We start from the raw sequence: 23,358 nt of genomic DNA, 5'->3' as shown, positions 1-23,358 counted from the left end.
CGGTTGGCTTTCTGGGCTGCGAGCGCACACTGAAGCCGGCTCATGTTCATTTTCTCATTGACCAGCACCCCCAAGTCCTTCTCCGCAGGGCTGCTCTGAATCTCTTCTCTGCCCAGCCTGTAGCTGTGCCTGGGATTGCTTCGACCCAGATGTAGGACCTTGCACTTGTCACGGTTAAACTTCATGAGGTTGGCATCAGCCCACCTCACAAGCGTGTCAAGGTCCCTCTGGATGGCATTCCTTCCTTCCAGCGTATCAACCGAACCACACAGCTTGGTGTCATTGGCAAACTTGCTCAGGGTGCACCCAATCCCACTGTCCCTGTCACAAAGACATTGAACAAGACCAGTCCCAACACGGATCCCTGAGGGACACCACTCGTTACTGGTCTCCAGCTGGACATTGAGCCATTGACCACAACACTTTGTTTGAGGCCATCCAGCCAGTTCTTCATCCACCGAGTGGTCTATCCATCAAATTGATGTCTCTCCAATTTAGAGACAAGGATGTTGTGTGGGACAGTGTGAAACGCTTTGCACAAGTCCAGGTAGATGATATCAACTGCTCTACCCCTGTCCGTCAGTTCCATAGCCCCATCATAGAAGGCCACCAAATTGGTGAGGCGGGATTTGCCCTTAGTGAAGCCATGCTGGCTGTCATCAAGCACCTTGTTGTTTTTCATGTGCCTTAGCATGCCTTCCAGGAGAATCTGTTCCAAGATTTTGCCAGGCACAGAGGTGAGACTGACTGGTCTGTAGTTCCCTGGGTCATCCATTTTCCTCTTCTTGAAAATGGGGGTTATATTTCCCTTTTTCCAGTTGTCAGGAAGTTCACCTGACATACATGATTTCTCAAATATGATGACCAGTGGCTTAGCAACTTCATTTGCCAGCTCCTTCAGGATGCGTGGATGGATTTCATCAGGTCCCATGGACTTGTGAACGTTCAGATTTTTAAGATGGTCTCAAACCAGTTCCTCTTCTACAGTGGGCCCAAGGTCTTCATTCTCACAGTCCCTGTGTCTGATTTCCAAGACTTGGGTGGTGTGGTCAGAGCCTTTGCCAGTTAAGACCGAGGCAAAGAAGTCATTCAGAACCTCAGCCTTCTCCAAATCTTTTGTAGCTAGTTCTCCCAAGAGCTTCCTGAGGGGGCCTACGTTCTCCCTAATCTGTTTTTTATTTGCTATGTACCTGTAGAATCCCTTCCTGTTATCCTTAACATCCCTAGCCAAGTTTAATTCTAACTGGGCCTTAGCTTTCCTGACCTCATTCCTAGCTTCCCGGACAACATCCCTCTACTCTTCCCAGGCTGCCTGTCCTTGCTTCCACTTTCTATAAAACTCTTTTTTCATTTGAATTTTCCTCAGCAGCTCCTTTTCCATCCAAGGAGGTCTCCTGGCCCTCCTGCTGCACTTCCTTCTAGTTGGGATGTAACACTCGTGAACTTGTAGCAGGTGACCTTGAGTAATTAATCTCCACATGTCCCTACAATCCTATTAAGCTTTTTTAAATTAGTCCTTCCCTGTTTGCAACACATATAGTTGCTATTTTTCAAGAATGCAATTCAGGTGTCCTCCTCCTTTATCTTCCAGACCATTCTTACAATTGATTTTAAAGAGGAGGCGAGCATTACTTCTGCGTGGTCCAAGTATTCACTACTTTGGTAGACATACTGGCAGATAAGCTATCAATATGAAAAGAACATACAATATGATACAAAAGAAGAAAAAGTGATGCATACAAAGGTATGCCCATAGACTTTGAGGAGAGTGAAGACGGAATAAATCTGACTTGCATCACCCAAGAATGCAGCCCAAATACAGTGAGCAATCTAGGTCTAAAAAAATCCAGTATGTATATATCCAGTGATGCTTTCCATGAAGTGAAGGAACACAAAATTCTGCAGTTGGGGTCTGAACTGACTTGAACAACTATTTATTATCTTTCTGGTCATTCCTTCGTTTGCAGGTTTCATATGGGAAGACAAACCAGCAGTTTATTTATGACCAAGCTTTCTAATCCATAAGCCACCCATTGTCTATTTAATGGGATTTGAGTCCAAATCAATTCAGTCTCAATTTTTCTAACATCCTGTTGGTCACTGCATCAAATGATTTATTAGCAGTATAGCTCTTCAATACAGATTTTCAAATAAAGGTATGAAACAACCATGATGGCAGGCATTAAAAATTCATATTTACCAACAATCACTGTAAGACATAGATGAGACACATTAGGTATTACCTTCCTAAACATGTAAGAGTAGCTTGCTATATAGCATTGCACTATGGCCTTGACTTTCTTATGCTGACAAGGCATTTGAACTGGTTTCTAATCACAAAATTATTAATTCAGTTTGTTACGACTGAAGGCTTAAATGACACCCAACTCATAGATTTTTGTTAAGCAAAATCTTGAGGATTAATACATAATGCATACCAAACATACATGCATACCATGCAAGCATACCAAAACTTAAATCAAAATAACATGTATCACCTGATAACAGGTTATTGTACATGAAATTATACTACATACATGGGAGGGAAGAATTTAATTTCTGCTCCCTGCTATACCTGTAAAGAGGTACCTTTTTTTTTTTTTTTAATCCACATGGAAGTGTAATGTATTTGAAGTTTCTCCAAAGCTATATAAAACTGTTGTGACCACCAAGGACATTATGGGAGGAAACAGATTTATATATATATATATTAAAAAGAATGAACTTAAAGAATGGCAGTAATCATTTTCATCACATCCTGGCAGTGCTTTTACACTCCAGGCTACCTATTTTATATCTCTTATATTTCATGTCTGTCATTAACCAATTTAATCATAACAGTAGTAGAGAAAGAAGCTACTAGATTCATCTCCCTGAACCCATTTTTTCCTTAATGACAGTGTTACGGTGTACAGTAACATTTTCTTTTGGGCTCATGTGCCCTTCTAGATCTGCTTTATTACTATTTCAGTAGATGTGAAATTAAGTAACAAAAGAAAAATCTCAAGCACTATTTTTTTCTTCCTTGAAAGCTATCATACAAACTGAGTAACACCCTCAATTCTTCAGTATCTCTTCATAAGATTTAACCAATATTTAGAAATATATAATGTACTTATTGTCTCCTTTTTCCCACTAGACCAGAAGAGTGGACACTCAGCTAAATACATATTAATTCTTAACAGTAACATCTGATTTTGAAATGAAGTATCCATGTGCACAGGCAGATAAACTAACATGACTACACCTTGAATCTAAAATACCCCACACATATGCAAACTCCTGATAAAATACAAAACCAAACAATATCACCTGTGGTGCAATACTCCTAGCTGCTTACATTAGTAATTATAGCAATAGTATCTGTATTGTAGCAAAACCTAGCAGTATTATCAGTGGATTTTGCAACGAAGGCTGAAAATATAATTTAGAGTTAACAACAAACTGTGAATAAATTTTTTAAGACTAGCTCAAGGCCTTTAACAGAAAAAAAGTTGTTCAAACCTTAGGTCTGTAGGAAACACATGAAATATATGTAAGACTTTATACTGGCAGCATATCAAATATTAACTAAATTCAAACAAGAAGCCACTATTCCAATAATAGACATATATTTACAGAGGGGAAACCAGAAACTATTAGCAAGAAATTAGTTTTGAGAATATGAGTGAGAAACTAAAGCTAAAAAGCATTACAGAAGTATATAATTATCTGCAAATCAGTGTTGTGAATCTATGATGTACGGAGGTAAGCTCATACTCAGAAGTAAATTTATTAAAATGGAAGCTTGAAATTCTTATTGAGAACACCCAGACAACTTGAACACAACACTGACGTCATTCCCAAGACATGTTTTTCATGTTTTAACATGTATTTTTTTGTTTTTTTTCCCTCAAATATAGCACCCCTTCATGACAAGAGCTGAAGTTGCTTAATAATTTAACTCGGTTTTCCTTGCCTAGAAACAGTGAGTGTTCTTCCACCTCCAGCATAAATTATAAATTCCTTGATTTAACAGTACATACAAAGTGCAGTCATTAGGAGGCTTAAGAACTGGGAAAACCTAATTCTTTCACTGAGCTTGCAGAGAAGACATTGGCACAAGAGACTTCACAGCAAACTTAATCTGTCAGCAGGAGTTTTTGCTGGAAATGGCATTGGCACTAATAGCTAGTTATATGCAGACATTACACCTCACCAGAGAAAACCTTCATGGCTGGGCTAGTATAGGAAGAAGTATAAACTGATGGCACTAACCCTGCAGTTAGAAAATCCAGCTGCTTTGTTCTTAGAAATAAGGCTGCTAGCTCTAAGCCTCACTATACCTAGCACCGCCTTGAGCTGCAAATAGTCAGAGACCAGCACCATGCTCATCATTACCCCTGTTGTTCTCATCATTGTCTCAAAAGCCGTGATAGCAGCACGGTAGATCAGGAAAACTCTTGTGTTAAAGTGAGCACTAATTCAGCTAAATCATGTTCAGCTAAAAGCACAGACCCAACACGTTCAGCCTAACCATCATCAGGTAAGGATCATAGTGCACATACCATGACAAACGATCTGCACTACACCAAGCAAACCTTCTTAAACTGCCACAATCCCCACCAAGTTTTATCCTCCCTTAAACTGTGATCTAACAATACAGTTCCTGCATTATGTTCCATCTCTGTCTTCACCTTCTCATCAACCTGTCCTAGATGGTCTCTATCCATTCTTAACCACCGTATGCCTAGCACCGTGCTTCCTCTTCCCCCCTCAATGAAAATATGCATGTTGCCCATACCATTGCAAGTCTTTGACCAATGCCCCAGCAAAGCCTCAATGTGGAGCAGAACTTCTTTGGTTTGAACCCCGCAGAAAGCAAATCCTATTCTTCCTCCTAAAACTGATTTCCACATTGCTGAGTTACTTTTTTCTTTCTTTTCTTTTTTCTTTTTCCTTTTTTTCTTTTCTTTTCCTTTTTCTTTTTTTCTTTTCTTTTCTTTTCCTTTTTTCTTCTCTTATTGCTTTCCTCTGAAAATGTATATAATTGGCATATCACAATTCTGTTTTGTCCCTCATTCCAGTACCCAGAAAAAACTAATTTTGTTCTGGTTTTACTGGAATGACAAAGTTTCAAGCTCAATTTTAGTTATTTTTATATTTAAATACATTTATGCCTAATTGCCTTCTTTTCATAAATTCTCATCTATACAGGGAAGATTGTCACAGTTCAGACAAAATCACCCCAACCACAGCCAACCACACTATCTAATCCACCTTTTAAGAAGTAGCAATCAGTATCACCTTGGCAAATGTCAGATACGGTATTTCCAAATGACATACTGCTTCCTCCATTATAAGACACCTCCTTCCTATTCACCCTGCTCAACAACTCAGGACTACTGACATTCTAGTGCTGCATCCCCTGTGTCAAAAAATACAGTACTGGAATGAGGTATGGTATGAGGTACCTGTCCACTGCAATGGATGAAAGCTGAAGTGAAAAATGAGCAAAAGGAACAACAGGAGGTATTTCAGGCTCTTTCTGATGTACCTGTAGACTGAAATGATTTGATCCACTCTGGATTTTCCTGTGTATATGCAGCTAGAGGTTTCCTCTGTATGGTAGGGCAGGCCAAGCCAGAAATTCATCAAAACCACTCATTAGCAAAAGCACACTAAAAAAACCCCAAAACAACCCAGACTGCAAACACACCAAGTAAAAATCAAGCACCTACCTGTGTAATGACAGGAGCAGTTCACGACTGTTCATTTTTTCACGTATTTCAGTTGGACATGGTCCCTTCAGTGTGCGAGGACTTTACAAAAGTACTTCTTTGACTGAAGTCCAACCTCCTGCAGATTTGTGGTTTGTGGTTGATTGCAAACTCTGAAGGTTTTGTCACACTAAGGCATCTATAAAGACTTCTCTGCAGATTTTCTTGTCTTTAGTATTGCTTGAATTCACTCTGCATCCTTTCCTTTAGTTCAGGCAGAGCTGAGCATTTGTCTCTACTCTGGACAGCCACATTCTTAAACGGATACTTAGCAACCTCGTCTTTGAGACCTTTGAAACCTTTAACAAATTTCTCTAGAATCATCCACAAGACATGAAAGATCTGGTAGGGAAGGGGAACAAAGAAGTTCAGATGGGTGAGAAGCACAGACAGACCCATGTGTGAAGTACAGTTGGACAAGTGCTTCCTTTGGAAACCAACCCAACACTTCTTTCCTGCAGAAGGTACTTTAAGTTTTCCCGTAATCCTACTTTAAGGAGCAACTCCAGCTCTTTGTGGTGGCTCTGGTCTTTATTTTGAACTTGAAAGATGTCACCTTGATCTTGACTAAGTTTGCTGGCTAGCAAAGCAGTGAGCTAAATAAAGCATTTGCAGCCTCTCACATGGTCTGCTTTGTCCCGCTTCTTTAGATTTCAGTTTTTCTCTGTGCATGTTGAAAAACAAATATAAATCATGATGTTGCAGAGGTACTAACTCATACAGCACCACACTTTCCTGCTCAGGCACTGAAACTAAGATACTATGACAGAGACCTTGGTGGGGGGATGATCTCCCCCAGCCGCCATTTGTCCTCCATGGGCTTTCCACACAACGCAGCAGCTCCCTGGGGTGACTTGGGCTCACTGCGGCCTCAGACCAAGCTCACTGGCCTGCAGAGCTGACAGGCGCGACCCCCACCTCATTTTCTCTCCACAGCCAACCACTTTAGATGTCCAAGGGCTCTCACCGCACCTAACGGGGCGAGGGTGATAGGGATGCTGGCTCCTTCCCTCACACTTCCACCCCACAGTTGCATGGTGACCCTTCCCTCTGGGAGTGCATATGGCAGGGATCGCAGAGGGCGGTAGAGCCCTACGCCTGGGAGGAGCCAAAGGAGGCCCAGGGGCGATTGACCTCAGCGGCCGGGAGCGTGCCCTCAGGCCTGGGGGAGAGGGGGCAACAGAGTGGGGTGCCGGCGCCATGCGGCCGGCAGGTTGGTCAGGTGAGGGGCGAGGGCAGGAGGCTGCTCCGCCACAGCTGCCATCTCACGGGCAGGCTGCGGCCGCGTACGGTAGCCTTCAGCGATAAGTTGGGGTTTTTAGAGTTCGGTGTGAAGAAGGGCTTTCTTTGCTGCTGGAAAGGATGCGAACATTTTCGCCTGGGTTGCCCGCGCCTGAAGGGTGGAGGCAGTGATGTGTGGTGAGATTTCTGTGGAGAAATGGGATGCGCTGCTTCTGGGAAGTTGCTTACCCAGGTTGTTGAGCAGGTCTCCATTTGGAGAGTGGAGAATTCTATGTGAGGTATTTTCTACTTGATAAAGCTGGGTGCGTACCCTGTGAGTATGGCTAGTCCCACCTATTTTGTTTCTCTTTTCATATTTCAACTCATGTGACCTGCTCATGATACGTTATGCCAGAGTTTTTATTGTGATACCTGTGCTTAGTACCTCAAGACAGTTTTAGATAACTTTCCCTGAAAATAACCCTTAATTGCAGTTGGTATTCAGTGCACCTGTTACTGCTTTGCAGGATACAATGTAACTTCCGGGAAGAGTGGGAAGTCTGGCACTAAAAGTTAGGAAATGAAAGAATAAAATGTGTATAAGCAATGCTAATTCTGATCTATGTGTATATGTATTGGGGGATAGTCTCAATTATCATATGTTGTGTTATTAATTGAAAATTGATCATCCTTTTTCAGTCTCTCATCATTCAGGAAAGGATCCAGCCTTGTTCCATACTGTACAGCAAAACCCTGCTAGGCCTTGCACAGAAATATTCATTTGCTTATTTATGTTTTCACTGCTGTTTGTCACATTATCTGTGTGCCACAATATTGTTAGTATATATTTTGTTACTCAGTTGTTAGTGTTGGAATGCATTTTCATCCCACTTACTAGTGGAAAAAAATGATGAAAAGATAAAATTGCTTACAAATGTCACATGTAAATCAGAGGCAGCCCTGAATGTGAAGCAGAAAGCCCTGACTCCTTGTCCCCGTCTTCATTCTTCCCAGTGTGCTGTGTACTTACTGCTTCTGTTTTCTTCATGTGTATTTGCAAGGCTTAGCAACGCTTAAGTTAAATCAGTGACTGCAAAGCTGGGCACTCAATAAAGGGGAAATGAAAGATGTGAAGCCACATGAGAGATGTTTGACTTGCTTGCAGCAGAAAGCTCCGCTTCATCTTTGTGACTCTTCTATTAGTCAGAACAATATTTTATCTTCATTTTATCTATGAGGAATCAAGAAAGAGAGATCTGAAGGCCTGACTGTCCAAGGTGACTCAGTGCTTTGGTTTACTGTTCTGGTTCATCATTTTAAATGACTATTTCAGATGTAAAGACAGGTTTGGTTTTGGGGTTTTTTTTGGTTGGTTTTTTTTTTTTTTTCCTTTTTTTTCCAGAGTACCTAATATTTTGTATAATTTGTTAGTATCAAAGTAACCATACTAGATATTAATTATCCAGTGCGGCATTCTGATTACATTAGTATTGCAAACCATTTCTGTCTACTACGCTCATTATACAGATGAAAACACTAGAGAAGAAAGGCAGAGTGACTTTCCCAGCTGTTATGTAGTAACTTAGCTGCAGATAAAACATCAAAACTTGGGATATGCTTTGTTTTCTACCCAAGGCTGGTTGTAAAGTGGATATAGCTATTTTAGCCTTTGATAGGATTTTCTGTCTAGACTCAGCTTGCAGTATTGCAAGCTTATTTAAAGGAAAAAAGTAGCATGCATGTAGCAAAACCGCATGTGTAATAGCATTTTTAAATATACATGTAGTATCCCAGTTATTAGGCAAACAGATATTTCTAGATGTGGACTTTCAGCTGTAATCTGATAATCACAGACGTTTGCTTAGTGGTCATTTTATATAAATTACAGTATACAGTTGTGCATTACCTGGGAACCTCCAGTTTAAAGTCTGGCTTTTGGTTAATAAAGGCAGTCAAATCCTGACTATGCATGTGAAATTGCTGGAGCAATTTCTGCACAAATACATAACAGCACTGAAGAAGGATGGCTGGTTTCCCAGTTGTTTGCAGCCAGTTCCATGCATTGATAGGGAAACAAGTAACTGTAGGTTCAGCCAGCAGTGAAAATGCTGGACTTCTACTCTGTTGCCATTTGTATATGTCATATTTACGTGTGTTGCTCTGAGCAGGCCTTGTCCACCTGGGACCTCCGTGCATTTCCTCTCTTGCAATGTTATCACAGCACCAAACCTTTCTTTCCACAGTTGAAAAGAGAGCTGTTTTCTCCTGATGGGACACTAACTGTGAGAAAGTATAGCTGGTTTGGGTGGATTGCCCAAAGCCTGATCTAGCTCAAATGTGAAACTTTGAGATGCTTGGTGGGAGAGACAGACTTGTTACTTGTCAGTACTTTGTAGGAAACCCCAGATTAGATGAATTTCTTAATGCAAATTCCATTAAATATACTGTACTTAGCAGAGGTGGATAATCCATGTCAGGGGAGTTGGAACTAGGTGATCTTAAGGTCCCTTCCAACCCTGAACATTCTATGATTCTATAATGCATGATCCTTGATGAGATCTGTCTTCACTTGGGATAGGAGGCACTGACAGGATAACTTGTTAATAACTGTGCCGTGTTTGAGTTATCACTGCTCTCCACACTCCTGAACATAAATATTTTCACCAAGAATCTTCCCTTGTGTGCTCTTTATTTACACAATGTACCTTTCTGTGTCCCCAACTGTTTCTGGGTCAGTGTTTATGTGATGGTGTTATGCCAGGGAACCCAGCCAGTGTTGATTTTTGTTTCTCTGAAGAACTTGGGATCACTTGAATTCTTAGTAGCCTTAAAAATTTTATACTCATTTACTTTTAGGGAGAATAATAGGCATGCTGGTTTTGGCTGGCACAGAGTTAATTTTCATGGTCTCAGACCATGGTTTTATTTAAAATCTAAGAGGTCTAGCAATGGAGTTTTGAAGTAGATTTGGCAGTAACATAATATGAATAATTAATACTGCTACTAATAATATATTAGTAATTTGGGTATCAAAGAAGCCAGTACTGCAAAGGCTGCTGTAATTTGTTTGCAATCTTATTTTTCTGAGAGGAAGTTTCTATTTTTTATTATTGAGAAAATATTTTGATATTTCTGCAGTGAGAAACAAGAATACAATATTCAGATATTTTAAAGCTGAAATCTGCCTCCTTAAAATGGAGAAATGAAAATCTTCATCCTGGGTAAAGAAGTTACTCTGATGTGTACTCTAGGTGCAAAATTTTCAGGCTAGGAACTAGAATTTTATATTTAAAACCAAATACTTTATGAGGAAAAAAGAAAAATAAGGTCCATTAAGCTTTGAAACTGAAGTACCTTATAATTAACACAAAGCTGTCATTTGTCTGCAGAAGTGTTTCATTGCTGATTCAGATTCAAAAGTTGATCCTAGCAAGATGTTTTCCTTACTCTAATCCTTTCCAGTCTCACTTCTGTTGCAAACAGTGATCACTGAAGTTTGCATATAAGCAGTTGACCACCCACATATGAAAAATAGCATCACTGATACCACAGTAAAGGTAGAAGAAAAAGCAGCGGTCTCTGCTTCTGAGAAGAGCATTTGTGTCCAGGGTCTCAGGAGTCACAGTGTTACTGTTTTCATGTCTACATATCTCTTGGACATGGTCTTCAAGCATTTAGTTAGCTTCTATACTCTTTTATATGCTTGTGGGTAATAAACCCCACAAACTCCAAAAATCCTTTGGATAACTCCTCTAATAAGCTGAAATGCCACAATGCAGACAATAGCAATAGTTTCCAATATAATTACCTCCTTCTGGGAGGTCCAGTCGTTTCTGGCTGTCATTAAAAAGATAAAGTTGCCCTGAGCTGTTATATAAATTAAAATCAGACCATTACAACATGATCTGTGATAAACAGCCAAGTTTTGTGAAATGTAAACAAAGGTAATAAGTTCAAAATGGCACTTTAAATATCTAGTCATTCTGAAACTGCTATGAAGATAAGGGAGTTGTGAATACCAAGATCTGAATTGTAAACTGCAATCAATTTCATATGGTAATATTAGTCATCATTTAGTGTTTATTGGCTTTATTGTTTATTATTTAAAAAGCAACAGAGTATAATTAGGGGAAATCCCGTGGGCTAGGCTGCTTGAAGGGAAGGGGGCCCAAGATAGTTGGTTGACGTTCAAGGACTGCTTTTTCCGAGCTCAAGATCGGAGCATCCCGACACGTAGGAAGTCAAGGAAGAGGGTCAGGAGGCCTGCGTGGCTAAACAGGGAATTGCTCGGTATGCTCAAGTGGAAGAGGAGAGTTTACAGGTCATGGAAAGAAGGGCTGGCCACTTGGGAAGAATATAAGGCTGCTGCTAGAGGATGTAGGAAAGCTGCTAGGATGACTAAGGCCTCCTTGGAATTAAAGCTGGCGAGAGTGGTCAAGGACAGCAGAAAGAGCTTTTTCAAATACATGGCAGGTAAAACGAACACCAGAGGCAATGTAGGCCCGCTGATGAACGGGACAGGTGCCCTGGTGACAGAAGATACAGAGATGGCAGAGTTACTGAATGACTTCCTTGTCTCTGTCTACTCTGCCGGAGGCAGTCCTGAAGAGCCCTGTACCGCTGAGACCTCGGATGAAGATAGGTCAACGGAGCGGTCTGCCTTAGTCGATGAGGAATGGGTTAAAGACCAGTTGAGCAATCTGGATATCCATAAATCCATGGGTCCAGATGGGATGCACCCGCGGGTGCTGAGGGAACTGGCTGAGGTCATTGCTAGACCGCTCTCCATCATCTTTACCAAGTCTTGGGAAAGGGAGAGGTGCCTGAGGACTGGAGGAAAGCAAATGTCACTCCTGTCTTCAAAAAGGGCAAGAAGGAGGACCCGGGTAACTAAGACCGGTTAGCCTCACCTCCGTTCCTGGGAAAGTGATGGAACACCTTATCCTTGGTGCCATCTTAAGGCATATCAAGGATAAGAGGGTTATGAGGGGCAGTCAACATGGCTTCACCAAGGGGAAGTCATGCTTGACCAATCTCGTAGCCTTTTATGAGGAAATAACACGGTGGATGGATGATGGTAGAGCGGTGGATGTGGTCTACCTTGACTTCAGCAAAGCATTTGACACAGTTTCCCACAGCATCCTTGCGGCTAAATTGAGGAAGTGTGGTCTGGATGATAGGGTAGTGAGGTGGACTGTGAACTGGCTGAAGGAGAGAAGTCAGAGAGTTGTAGTCTATGGGGCGGAGTCTAGTTGGAGGCCTGTATCTAGTGGAGTGCCTCAAGGGTCGGTTCTGGGACCAGTATTATTTAATATATTCATCAACGATTTAGATGAGGGAATTGAGTGTCCTATCAGCAAGTTTGCTGATGACACTAAGCTGGGAGGAGTGGCCGACACGCCAGAAGGCTGTGCTGCCGTCCAGAGAGACCTGGACAGGCTGGAGAGTTGGGCGGGGAATAACTTGATGAAATATAACAAGGGAAAGTGTAGAGTCCTGCATCTGGGCAGGAACAACCCCAGGTTCCAGTATAGGCTGGGGAACGACCTGTTAGAGAGCAGTGTAGGGGAGAGGGACCTGGGGGTCCTGGTGGACGACAGGGTGACCATGAGCCGACACTGTGCCCTTGTGGCCAAGAAGGCCAATGGCATCCTGGGTTGTATTAGAAGGGGGGTGGTTAGTAGGTCGAGAGAGGTCCTCCTTCCCCTCTACTCTGCCCTGGTGAGACCTCATCTGGAATATTGTGTCCAGTTCTGGGCCCCTCAGTTTAAAAGGACAGGGACCTGCTGGAGAGAGTCCAGCGCAGGGCAACTAAGATGATTAAGGGAGTGGAGCATCTCCCTTATGAGGAAAGACTGAGGGAGCTGGGTCTCTATAGTTTGGAGAAGAGGAGATTAAGGGGTGACCTTATTAGTGTATATAAATATATAAAGGGGGAGTGTCACGAGGATGGAGCCAGGCTCTTCTCAGTGGCAAACAATGAAAGGATAAGGGGTAATGGGTACAAATTGGAGCACAAGAGGTTCCACTTAAACCTGAGAAGAAACTTCTTCTCAGTGAGGGTGACGGAACACTGGAACAGGCTGCCCAGGGAGGTTGTGGAATCTCCTTCTTTGGAGGCATTCAAAACCCGCCTGGACACGTTCCTGTGTAGCCTTATCTAGGTGCTCCTGCTCCGGCAGGGGGATTGGACTAGATGATCTTTTGAGGTCCCTTCCAATCTCTAACATACTGTGATACTGTGATACTGTGATAATTTATGCTATCACAGACCTGACAGTTAAAGCAAACTGGCTTTAGGCAGTCACATCGTCACTTTGTGTTTGAATGTTTTTGTACAATTAAATAAGATAAGGTTTATACATATTTGATACTGAGACAGTTCGGGCAGAGGTGTAGCAGAGTTTGGAAAACACCCTTTTGCTTTCAGATCACATGCTTAAAAACTGTAAATAGCTTCAAACTTTATACAGATGTCTATAAATATCTACAGTTTGTGGCTATGGTTCATTGCTTCTTGTAAGCTTAGAGGTGATAAGCAGTCACTATTATATGACCAATTGCCACCCCATTATTCTTCATTATTGCCAAATATTACATGCTGTTAAAACCAAATTTACAACAGTAAGTACAATTCATTTTCACAGTACCCTGAAATCACTTCTGTGGTAAATGAAAACTCACAACAGATCTATAGGAAATATAGTTACTGCTGAGTATAACCTACTTGGAATATCATCATTCAATGATAGTCAGTTACTACTTTCATCAGAGAATAGTATTTTACTAGCATACCATCCAAATGTTGATCCAGAGTATTAAAATACTGAGGTACACAATAATGTATATTATGATTAGAAGTGGAGAGCAATCTGTCCTCTTTTTGATCATGAGGATAGTATCAGCGTACTTAAAAAATGCAAGTAAACGACACATTATTAAAAAAGATGACAAGATTTTTTCAGAAGTGTGCAGTGCCAAGTACTTGCCATTATTTTTAGGAGATAAACAGTTTTGAAAGTTTAGGACAGACAATTCACAGGTAGATTTTTCTGAAAAGTCCACTTTTTTTAAGAGCCTGTCTGTTCACCTTCCTTAAAATACTTGGGGTTGCTCTTCAGAATGCTTAGGAATCACTGTTACGCTTTACCACAGGTGGATTTGTGAATACTCGATCTATTTGAACTAGTGTTGGGTCATGCAGATACTGAAAACACACAGGTCTGTAATAAACCTGAATGTTAACTGATCATCTGCATGAGAACTTCCAGGGCAGTACCTTTCAACTTGTCTTAGTAGATGTCTTTATTTCTTAATTCCTTCATCTTATAAGAGAATTTTTATTTCTCTACCTCTGAAGTCTGTAGCTTCTGCATGCATTTCTTATTCTTCTCGTTGCCATTGTGAAACATGCTCTAGCAGTTTTCTGTTGCAGATGAGTTTGGGGTAAAGAATTTGGAGGGAATGAGGAGACTGCATTCTTAATTCTCCATCTTACTGTATTTAGCAAAATCTCTTAAAACCTTAAGAAAAACATCCATCTCATCAGCCAAATAACTTATGGCTGTGTCTAGCCTTTCTGCTGAAGTGTACTGCAGCTTCTGTGCAGCTCACGGTCTTGTCTTTCCGATGTATGGAAGCCTACATCATAGGTGGGAAGGAAGAGGGGTTTTCATGAATGCCTGAGTTTAGCCCTGACACCAAGTTAAGGTGCAACTGAATGTTGCAGCTGAATCTAGAAGCTGATCTTAGATCTCCTGCTCTAGACATACTGTATTAACCAGATGAAAGAATGTTATTACCAGAAATAATGTCAGACTAAGAGGTAACATTGCTGCCCAAACCTGACAGAGATCTTGTCAAAGGCTCTCTTATGCATTCAAGTCCTTGTGTGAGAATGCAATTCATGCCTTAATGTACTTTACCATCTAAGTTTCTCAGTGTTGGAGAGCATACATGTATTATGTCTCTCCAAGCAAGCTATTTTCCCATCAAGATGTGATGAAGTAATGATTTTCACATGCTATTCGTCGTTATACTTTCTTCCAAATACACACACCCCCCCATTCCCAATGTTACATTTTATTTCAGTTTTTCTCTATGGCACAGGGGGAATGTTAACTCATGAAGAATAAATAATTCAAGTTTGTTTACTGTGGTCAATAGAAAGTGGTGGGATTTTAAGTGTGTTTTTTGGTTTTTAATATCAGATTAGAGGTATGATTGAAACTGTGGGCATTATTTATTTCCTAATGGAAAATGTAATAAATTCTAGAAGCTGTTTAAAAAAATAAAAAAATGTATGGAAAGGCATTTATGGATTGAACTTTTATGAAATTATATGTTAAACATGTTTTCATATAGTGCACCCTTCTATTATTCATCATTTTTATTTTTCATGAAACATTTACAATTTAAATAGATGAAAGGAAAAAAAATTGGTGTGCCTGGAATGAGGTGAACAAGGACAATTTAGAGCCAGTTGAGAACTGAAAATAAAAGACCCCATCTAGTAATGTTAGTGTCTTCTATAAAAATGAAAAGCTAAATACAGTACAGGCTTCAAAGCAGTTTAATGCTAATGTGATAGTGGGCACTAAATGAAAACAAGCAGCAGTTTTGTCAGAAGCCGTGAGTGTGGTGTTCCTCTGATATATTGGGATTTATGTGATTGAAAAGACTTGGGCACTTGCTCTTCATTAAACAATAATATGTGTGAATGACAGAAGTAAGTATTTTTAAGTAACAAAACCATATAAACAGCAAAATATATCTATCATCTGATGGTGATTAGCTTTCATTTATATAGTATATCATATTTCTAAAATCGTCACATAGTGATTTCCTTAAGGTTTTGCTATTAATATGTTTTTGAAATGTTTGCAATAGCATTCATGTTATGACTGAAAAGTTGAAATGTTTGCAATATCATTCAGTTATGACTGAAAAGCCTGTAACACTGGCCAGGAGTGAGTGCTTGAACACATGTATGAAAAGCCTTCAGAAGGTGGCCAATGTAGTTAACAGTGTACTAGCAGACTGTCTACCTAGAGCTTCTTCCTGCTGTAAGCTCTATCTAGCTGAAAATTTGAAGAGAAGTTGGTTTAATCGGATCTAATATATTTACGCCTTTGAACCTGACTTTAAAAAAAAAAAGGGTCCAAAAAGAGCCCTCATATATGACTATTTGATCATCTTTATTTCTCAAATGCCTGTTATTTGTTGAAGGGAATGGAAATAAACAATCCATGTGATTTATGGTTTACTTCAAAGCAAGTTGATTAGGTCTTTAAGTAAATCAGCCTATGAAACATCTTGATGAGTATCTGAAAGATTTTAGCTATGTCCAGAAAGTAAATTCTAGCAGCTTAATCTTTGTTCTGGCATCTAAAGATGATTTACATTTCAAATTTATCTGATTTTTTTAAATAGGATTTTTAAAAGGTAGGGCTACATTACTAGAAAATGTAATAAAGATTGAATCAAAGAATAGAAGTAGGCTTGCTTAGAAAGAATGTTAAATATTATCTAGAAAATACAATTAAATTGTAGAAGCCTCAAATATGCTTTTTCTTCTTCCCTCCCCTGCCCCGTATCAGCTACTACAGCATTTCACTGAATCCCCAGTTTCTGTAGACTCCCTTCCTGTAAAAATGCAAAGCTAATTCCCCAGTAAGTGTGTGCCAGAGTAGCTCTGTTTAATCAATGAAGTCTTGTTGTTTCACACTATCAGAGGAAATTTTGCCAGTGTTTTTAATCAAAAATATTTAAGGTTTTCATGCTTGTCTTTTTTTATTATTATTATTAATACCAAAGTCTTATCATCAATACTTCCAAATTTCTTTCTCTCCCTTATCATTTCTGGTCCCTCTTCAAGATTAACCATATTAGAGGAATGCATGAAACAGTGTGATGATTGAATTGGAGAAGAGATATTTTCCATGGAAGCTTAAGGCAGATCCTGCACCTGTCAGCTTGGGATGAGAAGTTTTTTCTGCTTTCAGGCTACATTCAGGACAGTTCCATTTCAGTTTTCTTGTAGCATTCTTTCCCAGCTATTGTCAGTTGGCTTTCTACAAGAGTTTAAAACCAGCTCTGTTTCACTGGCAAACTTGCAGCCTGTATTTCATCACTGTAGGTTATAGAATTCAAAGTAGCAATCCATATTCCTGTATTTTAGCTTGCAAGTAGGTAGTGTATGCCATAAATTTTGTACTCCTAAATGCTGTTAAGTCCACACTGCTCATTGTGTATGACATGTACAATAATCATTATTATTCATTTTGTACACAACTTCTTTAAAACATGCCTTAAGTAACATCATAAAAAGAAAGAACTATCCTTTGAAGCTGTGATAATTCATTCATTTGATTTAATGTTTTGGAGAGCTCTGTGGAAAGCTAATCCTTTTTTATTGGAAACTAAGGGTTGAACATTAACCGTCTTTAAGATATTATAAAAGTCAATTATGTTATTTCTTGGACCACAATTATGTCACAGATGAGCATTGTAAAACTTAAATTGCCAAAACGTACCTACTCTCCCCAAACAGTCTGTTTTGTTTAGTACATTGAGAGCAACAAAGTTGTCACAGTCATCTAGCACCACCAAAAAAAAATTGCCTGAAGCAATCCAGTACTGCATAAATGATACTTAAGAATCTAAGTCTTTATGAAGACTTTAAGTAGGAGTCTTTGAAGGAGTGTTTCTCAACTTAATTTCCTCCCTTTTTATAAGTTTATGTTTCCTACTGGAAGGTCAGATTGATTGACAGTTTCACATGAGGCTTAAGCAACTGTCATTTTGAAAATTACACTTGAGCATGTTGTTTTCTTTCTGGATAGTTCCATACTTAGTGTATGTTAAAGTTTTGTGCACTGAATTTGAATATCATAATAAGAAGTATTTAATTTTGTTTTAGTCCTAATTAGTCAATCCAGGTGCCTGTAAGTGCATTACATACTACAGGACCACATGACATTGCAGTCCATACCAGCTATGAATATAATGAGCATGGCTACGTTCAAGAGTTGCCTGAGGAATGTGTTTTGGGTCAAGTGCGCAAGAGTGAGTGGGAGCTCAGGTGCATGCTCAATTTACCACTTACCAATGCTTTAGCGTTGAGTGGCCATTGCCAACACAGTGAGCACTCTGAGGACTGAGTTTCCCAGATGCTGTAAGGCTAGTTCCATACTGGTAGTAAACAGTGCTCCCTACGGAAGAGGATTTGTTGAGGCCAGCAGTAGGTAGTAAGTGCCTGGGAGCCACACAGGGTATCATTAAAGGGAGCTCATTTTGAACCTGATCTAGTCTGATCCTATGGCATTAGCAGGTGGTGCACATTAGGTGTGATTCTAAAGCACATGTTCTGTTTTACTTTCATCTGAAAGGTATGCAGTTTATGCACTTGAGGGCAGTTGGTAATAAGAAGCAAAGCATGATGAGTGGGCACAATCAGATGGTTTGGTTTAAGGGTATATTCCTGATCTTAACTGAATGTTAATGTTGATTCACTGTTAAGCCACAGCTGTTGCTGCAAGTGGCAGTTTTCACTTCCCCGTAACTTCAGAGGCTTGGATTTATCCCATGCCTCATTTTCTCTTTCGTCAACAGAAATGTTTAGGCAACTGCAAGGCAAAGCAGGAGAGGGAGTTGACCAGAGTGGTGAATAAAAAATAAGTTGCCAGGATGGGTATAAGTAGCTGTATAGTAGAAATGTATAGGACTGCGCCTTCTGGTAGCAGTGAGATTTTCTTGTGGTTTTAAGATGTTTGTGCAGTTATAGCAGTAATCTGCAGAAAATGAAAGATGATGTATGGGTGGTATAAACTTCAGAGGAGGAAATGTAAAACTGCGCATTGTGTTTCATATCTATACCAAACATGCAGTCAGTTACTGCTGAACACCTGGGATGCGGTAGCATGTTAAACTCTGGTATCTTGAGGAATCTTAGATTAGACATCAATAAAATGTATGTACAAAGAATACAGGGATAAACCTATGACAGCCTCTTAAGATTTTTCTTTTTCTTGATATTCAAGAAGAAAGAAAAAATTAGATTATATAGATTTGGTCAAACAATGAGGGGCTTGATCATGTAAAAAGCAGGGTGTTTCATAATCCCTTGATCCTGTCCTCTTGTCCTCAAGCTTCTGAGTTTTACTGTACTCGAATTACAAAGGTTCTGTAATTTTACAGTTTCTGTAAAAAGGTGAGGTTTAATAGAAATGGTTAAAGCAGGATTTGTTTTCACTTTCTATTCTGTGCCTTTAACTAGAAATGGAAGACATTGTGCTTGAGAAGCAAAAAGTACCAGTAAGGTACTTTTTTTTTTTTTTTCCAGTTTACATAATTTTGTAGACATAATTTTCTTGCTTGCTGGAAAAATGTCATTTGAATCTCATGTAAGCTTTAAAGGAATTTGGGCATTGTGGTTGATTTTGCTATCCTATGGGTAAATTATGTGAAAGAAGGCTTGCACTCATGAATAACTCAATTTCTTTCTATCTGATGGGCAAAAATAAAAGTAGTTTATTCTGTAGCTCATGCCTAGAATCTTAAGACAGTAAAGAGGAAGCTGAGGAGGTTTTAATATAGACATGTCAGCTTTCTACTGAGGCTGTTGCTGAATGTTTTATTTAGCTTGGTTTCTAACTCACTGTTACCTCTGTCATTGCTCATTTTATGAAGCTGCACATATTTATGCATGATTTTCTACTTCGTTTACTTCTGTGTTCATCATTAGCATGAATGCTGTTAAAAAGGTCAACACAAAAATATAAAGTGCTTGTTCAACACTGATTAGAGATTTTTGTTGTTGTTTGGGGTTTTTTTGGCAACTGTCGCATGTGTCAGAAAGGGATAAAAGAAATGAGCTGAAATAGGAAGACACTCTCCTACAACCTCATAGCTTAGACATGTTATACATCAAATAGAAACTGCTTCTCACACTTCCTTTAATTTCTGGATGAACACTCAAGTAAATGAGATGTATAAAAAATTGATTTTGAAACCAGTCTGCAAAATAGGAGATCAGGCCATTTGATTTATGGAATGTCAGAAGGCTTCCCTGAATATTCTGCGGACCTGTGGCAAAGGAAACAACAGTTTTAGAAACCCAAACAGTATGGGTGAGGCCCTGGAATAGATTGCCCAGAGAAGCTGTGAATGCCCCATCATTGGATTGTTACAGGTCAGGTTGGACAGGGCCTTTGAACAGCCTGATCTAGTGTAAGATGTCTCTGCCCATGTATTCACAGGACAGATCAGAGAGAGGCCTAAACTAGAGAATAAGGACACATCACTCTTCAGGACAAACAGCTTTTGGGACGTAATACTTTGTCAAGTTTGATAGTTAGGTATCTTTCTAATCTACCTGGGTCAGGTCCATGCTGTGGAAAGGTACCCCACTGGCTCTGTGTTCCCATTGTCACTGTAGGGACGGTCAATGGAATTTCTTTACAGAGAAAGCCCACTAGATCAAGACTAAATTTATCCCATTTGTAGGAACATTTTTCATTTTGCACACTCCGACCTCATTGAGCTTAATAAGAGAAACAATGAAGAGATGAGGATTGAATTTATATAGATACAGCAAGTATTTGTTTTCACACACAATTTAGCAATTAGCAACAGAAGGTATATAAACAATGAAAATGTTCTTATTACATGCTAGTTAAAAGGCATTTGAGAATCAAAGTGCAGCCGCTCTGCTGGCTGATACAGTGATAGGATAATTTCTTTAATTGAAACAGGTGTGCCACAGCACAGCAGCAATTTAGCTACTTCGTAATCTCACTCTGATGTTTACAGGCAGGCTTTTATAATTTTCATTTCCATTAGTGGAATGTCTCTGAAAAGCAACATGTCTTACTTGAAAACATTTTCCATTATCTGCAAGTAGTTTTAAAGTGCTTTCTGCTGTCCTTCCTGCGATGAATCCATTTTGGCTTGCTTCAGGGGATTTGCCTTACAGAATTCCAGCAACCAAGAGCTAGAGATGCATTTTGAGATACATTTACTGGATGTATGTCAGGTGTGCTGACTGGGAAAATCAATGCCTTTTGAATGGGTGAGGGGCAGTTCATTACACTAAGTCCACTGATTAGTGCTGAATGAAATGTTCTCATTGTGTTTCCAAATGTTAAATTGCAGGGGTTGTTTGAAGTGCTAGTGAAACTTTTTCCATAGTTACTTTTATCATTTTAAGCGATCAGGGCAAGCAATATGAAGAGACGAATGGCTGAATTTTTGAGAAAAATTGCAAAGGGGCCAAGAGGCTAAAGGTCTTCTGTTTCTGGAGTCTTTTGAACTAGTATGTATGCTTGCCATTCTCATCATATATACTGCCCAAATGGAAAGGAATCTTCTTGAGATTAGAAGGAAGGTTTTGCAAATCTCTAAGCAAAGATAGGAGTCTAGGATTCTTATGTTCCTCATGCTTCATTATTTTGTGTGTCACCCTTGACTATACCTATAGTTTTATCCTACAGGGTAGAAGGAATGTGGGCAAAAGGGAGAGTAGAACAGATATGTCAGAGGGAAAACAGACATTTTTCAAACCTTAGCAGGTTTAAAAAACATGGACTGCAGGCTCTCTAAGTAAAGAAGGTGTAGAATCATAGACTGGTTTGGGTTGGAAAGGACCTTAAGATCATCTAGTTCAAACCCCCCTGCCATGGGGAGGAATACATCACTCTAGACCATGCAGCCCATGTTTCTGTGGGATGAGAATTCATGGGAGAATGTTATGCATTCACCTGGGGTAATGTTTGATTTGGACAGTGAAACTAGAGTCTTAAAAAAAAAGTCTGATCAGATGAGTGTGACTGACTTCTGAAGTCTTGCATTTCCCTGCCCTAGCTGTCCATGCCTGGAGAAAAATACTGCTTCATTATGAGTTAAGTTTTAGCATGGGAAGATGCTAATGGTGATCCTGGAGAGTATAGTCTGCTATTCATAATAGAATTAAAGACGCAATGGATGTCATTCCGTATTGCTTATGTTGCTCCAATTTTTCATCAATGTATTACAAGAAAGTGAGCAAGAACTTCCATTCTGTGCCTTTTCATTTCTCCTTTGAGATATTCAGCAACTGTCCTTATTTTAACAAATTTTAACGGACAGTAGCTCATTACATGCTGACAGAGTTCATACACTTCTTTGTCAAATGCCTTTCCTTTAAAGACTGCCATTTAAAAAAAAAACCCAAACCAAACCAAACAACAAAATAAAAAGCCCAAACAACAAAAAACCTGCACAGTTTCCTCTTCCCAAACAAGGACATCTGTGGCAGGAAGAAATAAATGGGATGAGTTTCCTTTCTAGCAGTTGATCCTCTCTTTTCCCAACATGGTGTTTCAGAACAATTTGAAAAGTTTTCTTCAGGCCGGTATCAAAAGCTAGTGCGATTAAGGCAAAGATTGTAAACAGACTTGGATTACTTTTTTTGTCAGGGTTGACTGTGACAAGCTTGTTGTGTAGTTACAGGAATTCCTGGGCAGCTGGTTGAACAACAGGTATGACATTGTTGGGTTCAGCACACTAACTGGAGAAGGCTGTGGATGACCCTGAGAAATATACAGTATCCATCTTTCAGTTAGAGTTTGGGTTAAATGTTGGTGTTCAGGTGTCACTATTTTTTTTTTTAAAGCATCCTAAGGCAGTGGGAAAGTAGAGCCAATTTTTAAACCCTAGCCTAATTGAAATCAGCCTTATTTAAGTTAAAGTATGTTAATGCTCATTTGTTGGAAACAGCTGTAATAAAATGCAGGTATCTAGAAGTAAACCACATAATCTACAAGCATTAAGCCTTTAAAAGGCAGGGAATAAATTTGCCTTAGTGCAGAGGGCTTGCTTTTCTGAATGGAGCAGTTTTGTTATTGAAGATGAGTGTTACGAAGTACTTTAGCTCAATTCTAAATACACAGGATGGCAAAATTCATAAACCGAGGTGCCTGTTTAAGTGTAGCCCACCAGTTCCCAGTCTTCAATTTGTTTCCTTTGCCTTCCTGATGTGTTTAGTGTATTACAGAGTTCTTGAGTTCTTTCACTTTCTAATATACTTACTTTTTTCTTTTCCCCTCCATACTGTATCTTTTGTTTCCATAAAAAGATGTTCTTTTGTCTTGTGTATGCAAGTTCTTGATTCCTGCTTGATCATTGAATCATAGAATAGTTAGGGTTGGAAAGGACCTTAAGATCATCAAGTTCCAACCCCCCTGTCATGGGCAGGGACACCTCATACTAAATCATGTCACCCAAGGCCTCGTCCAACCTGGCCTTGAACACTGCCAGGGATGGAGCATTCACAACCTCCCTGGGCAACCCATTCCAGTGCCTCACCACCCTAACAGGAAAGAATTTCCTCCTTATATAC

At 39.7% G+C, this 23,358-nt stretch overlaps 1 protein-coding gene across 1 annotated transcript in view; it reads left to right on the top strand.

The window, feature by feature from the left end:
* The first annotated feature begins 6,898 nt into the window (after positions 1-6,898).
* BANK1 (B cell scaffold protein with ankyrin repeats 1) overlaps positions 6,899-23,358 on the top strand; it is a 139,960-nt gene continuing 123,500 nt past the window's right edge. Inside the window, 2 exon segments of the mRNA XM_061360909.1 lie at positions 6,899-6,972; positions 8,042-8,325. Of these exon segments, the coding sequence (XP_061216893.1) occupies positions 8,301-8,325 (25 nt within the window). The 5' untranslated portion in view covers positions 6,899-6,972; positions 8,042-8,300.

The sequence above is a fragment of the Neopsephotus bourkii genome, unplaced genomic scaffold (assembly GCF_033783945.1).
Source record: "Neopsephotus bourkii isolate Nb327-2 ecotype Australia unplaced genomic scaffold, CSIRO-AGI_Nbou_v1 NB_1037, whole genome shotgun sequence".
NCBI lineage: Eukaryota > Metazoa > Chordata > Aves > Psittaciformes > Psittacidae > Neopsephotus > Neopsephotus bourkii.
This window is presented reverse-complemented; position numbering and strand designations above follow the sequence as displayed.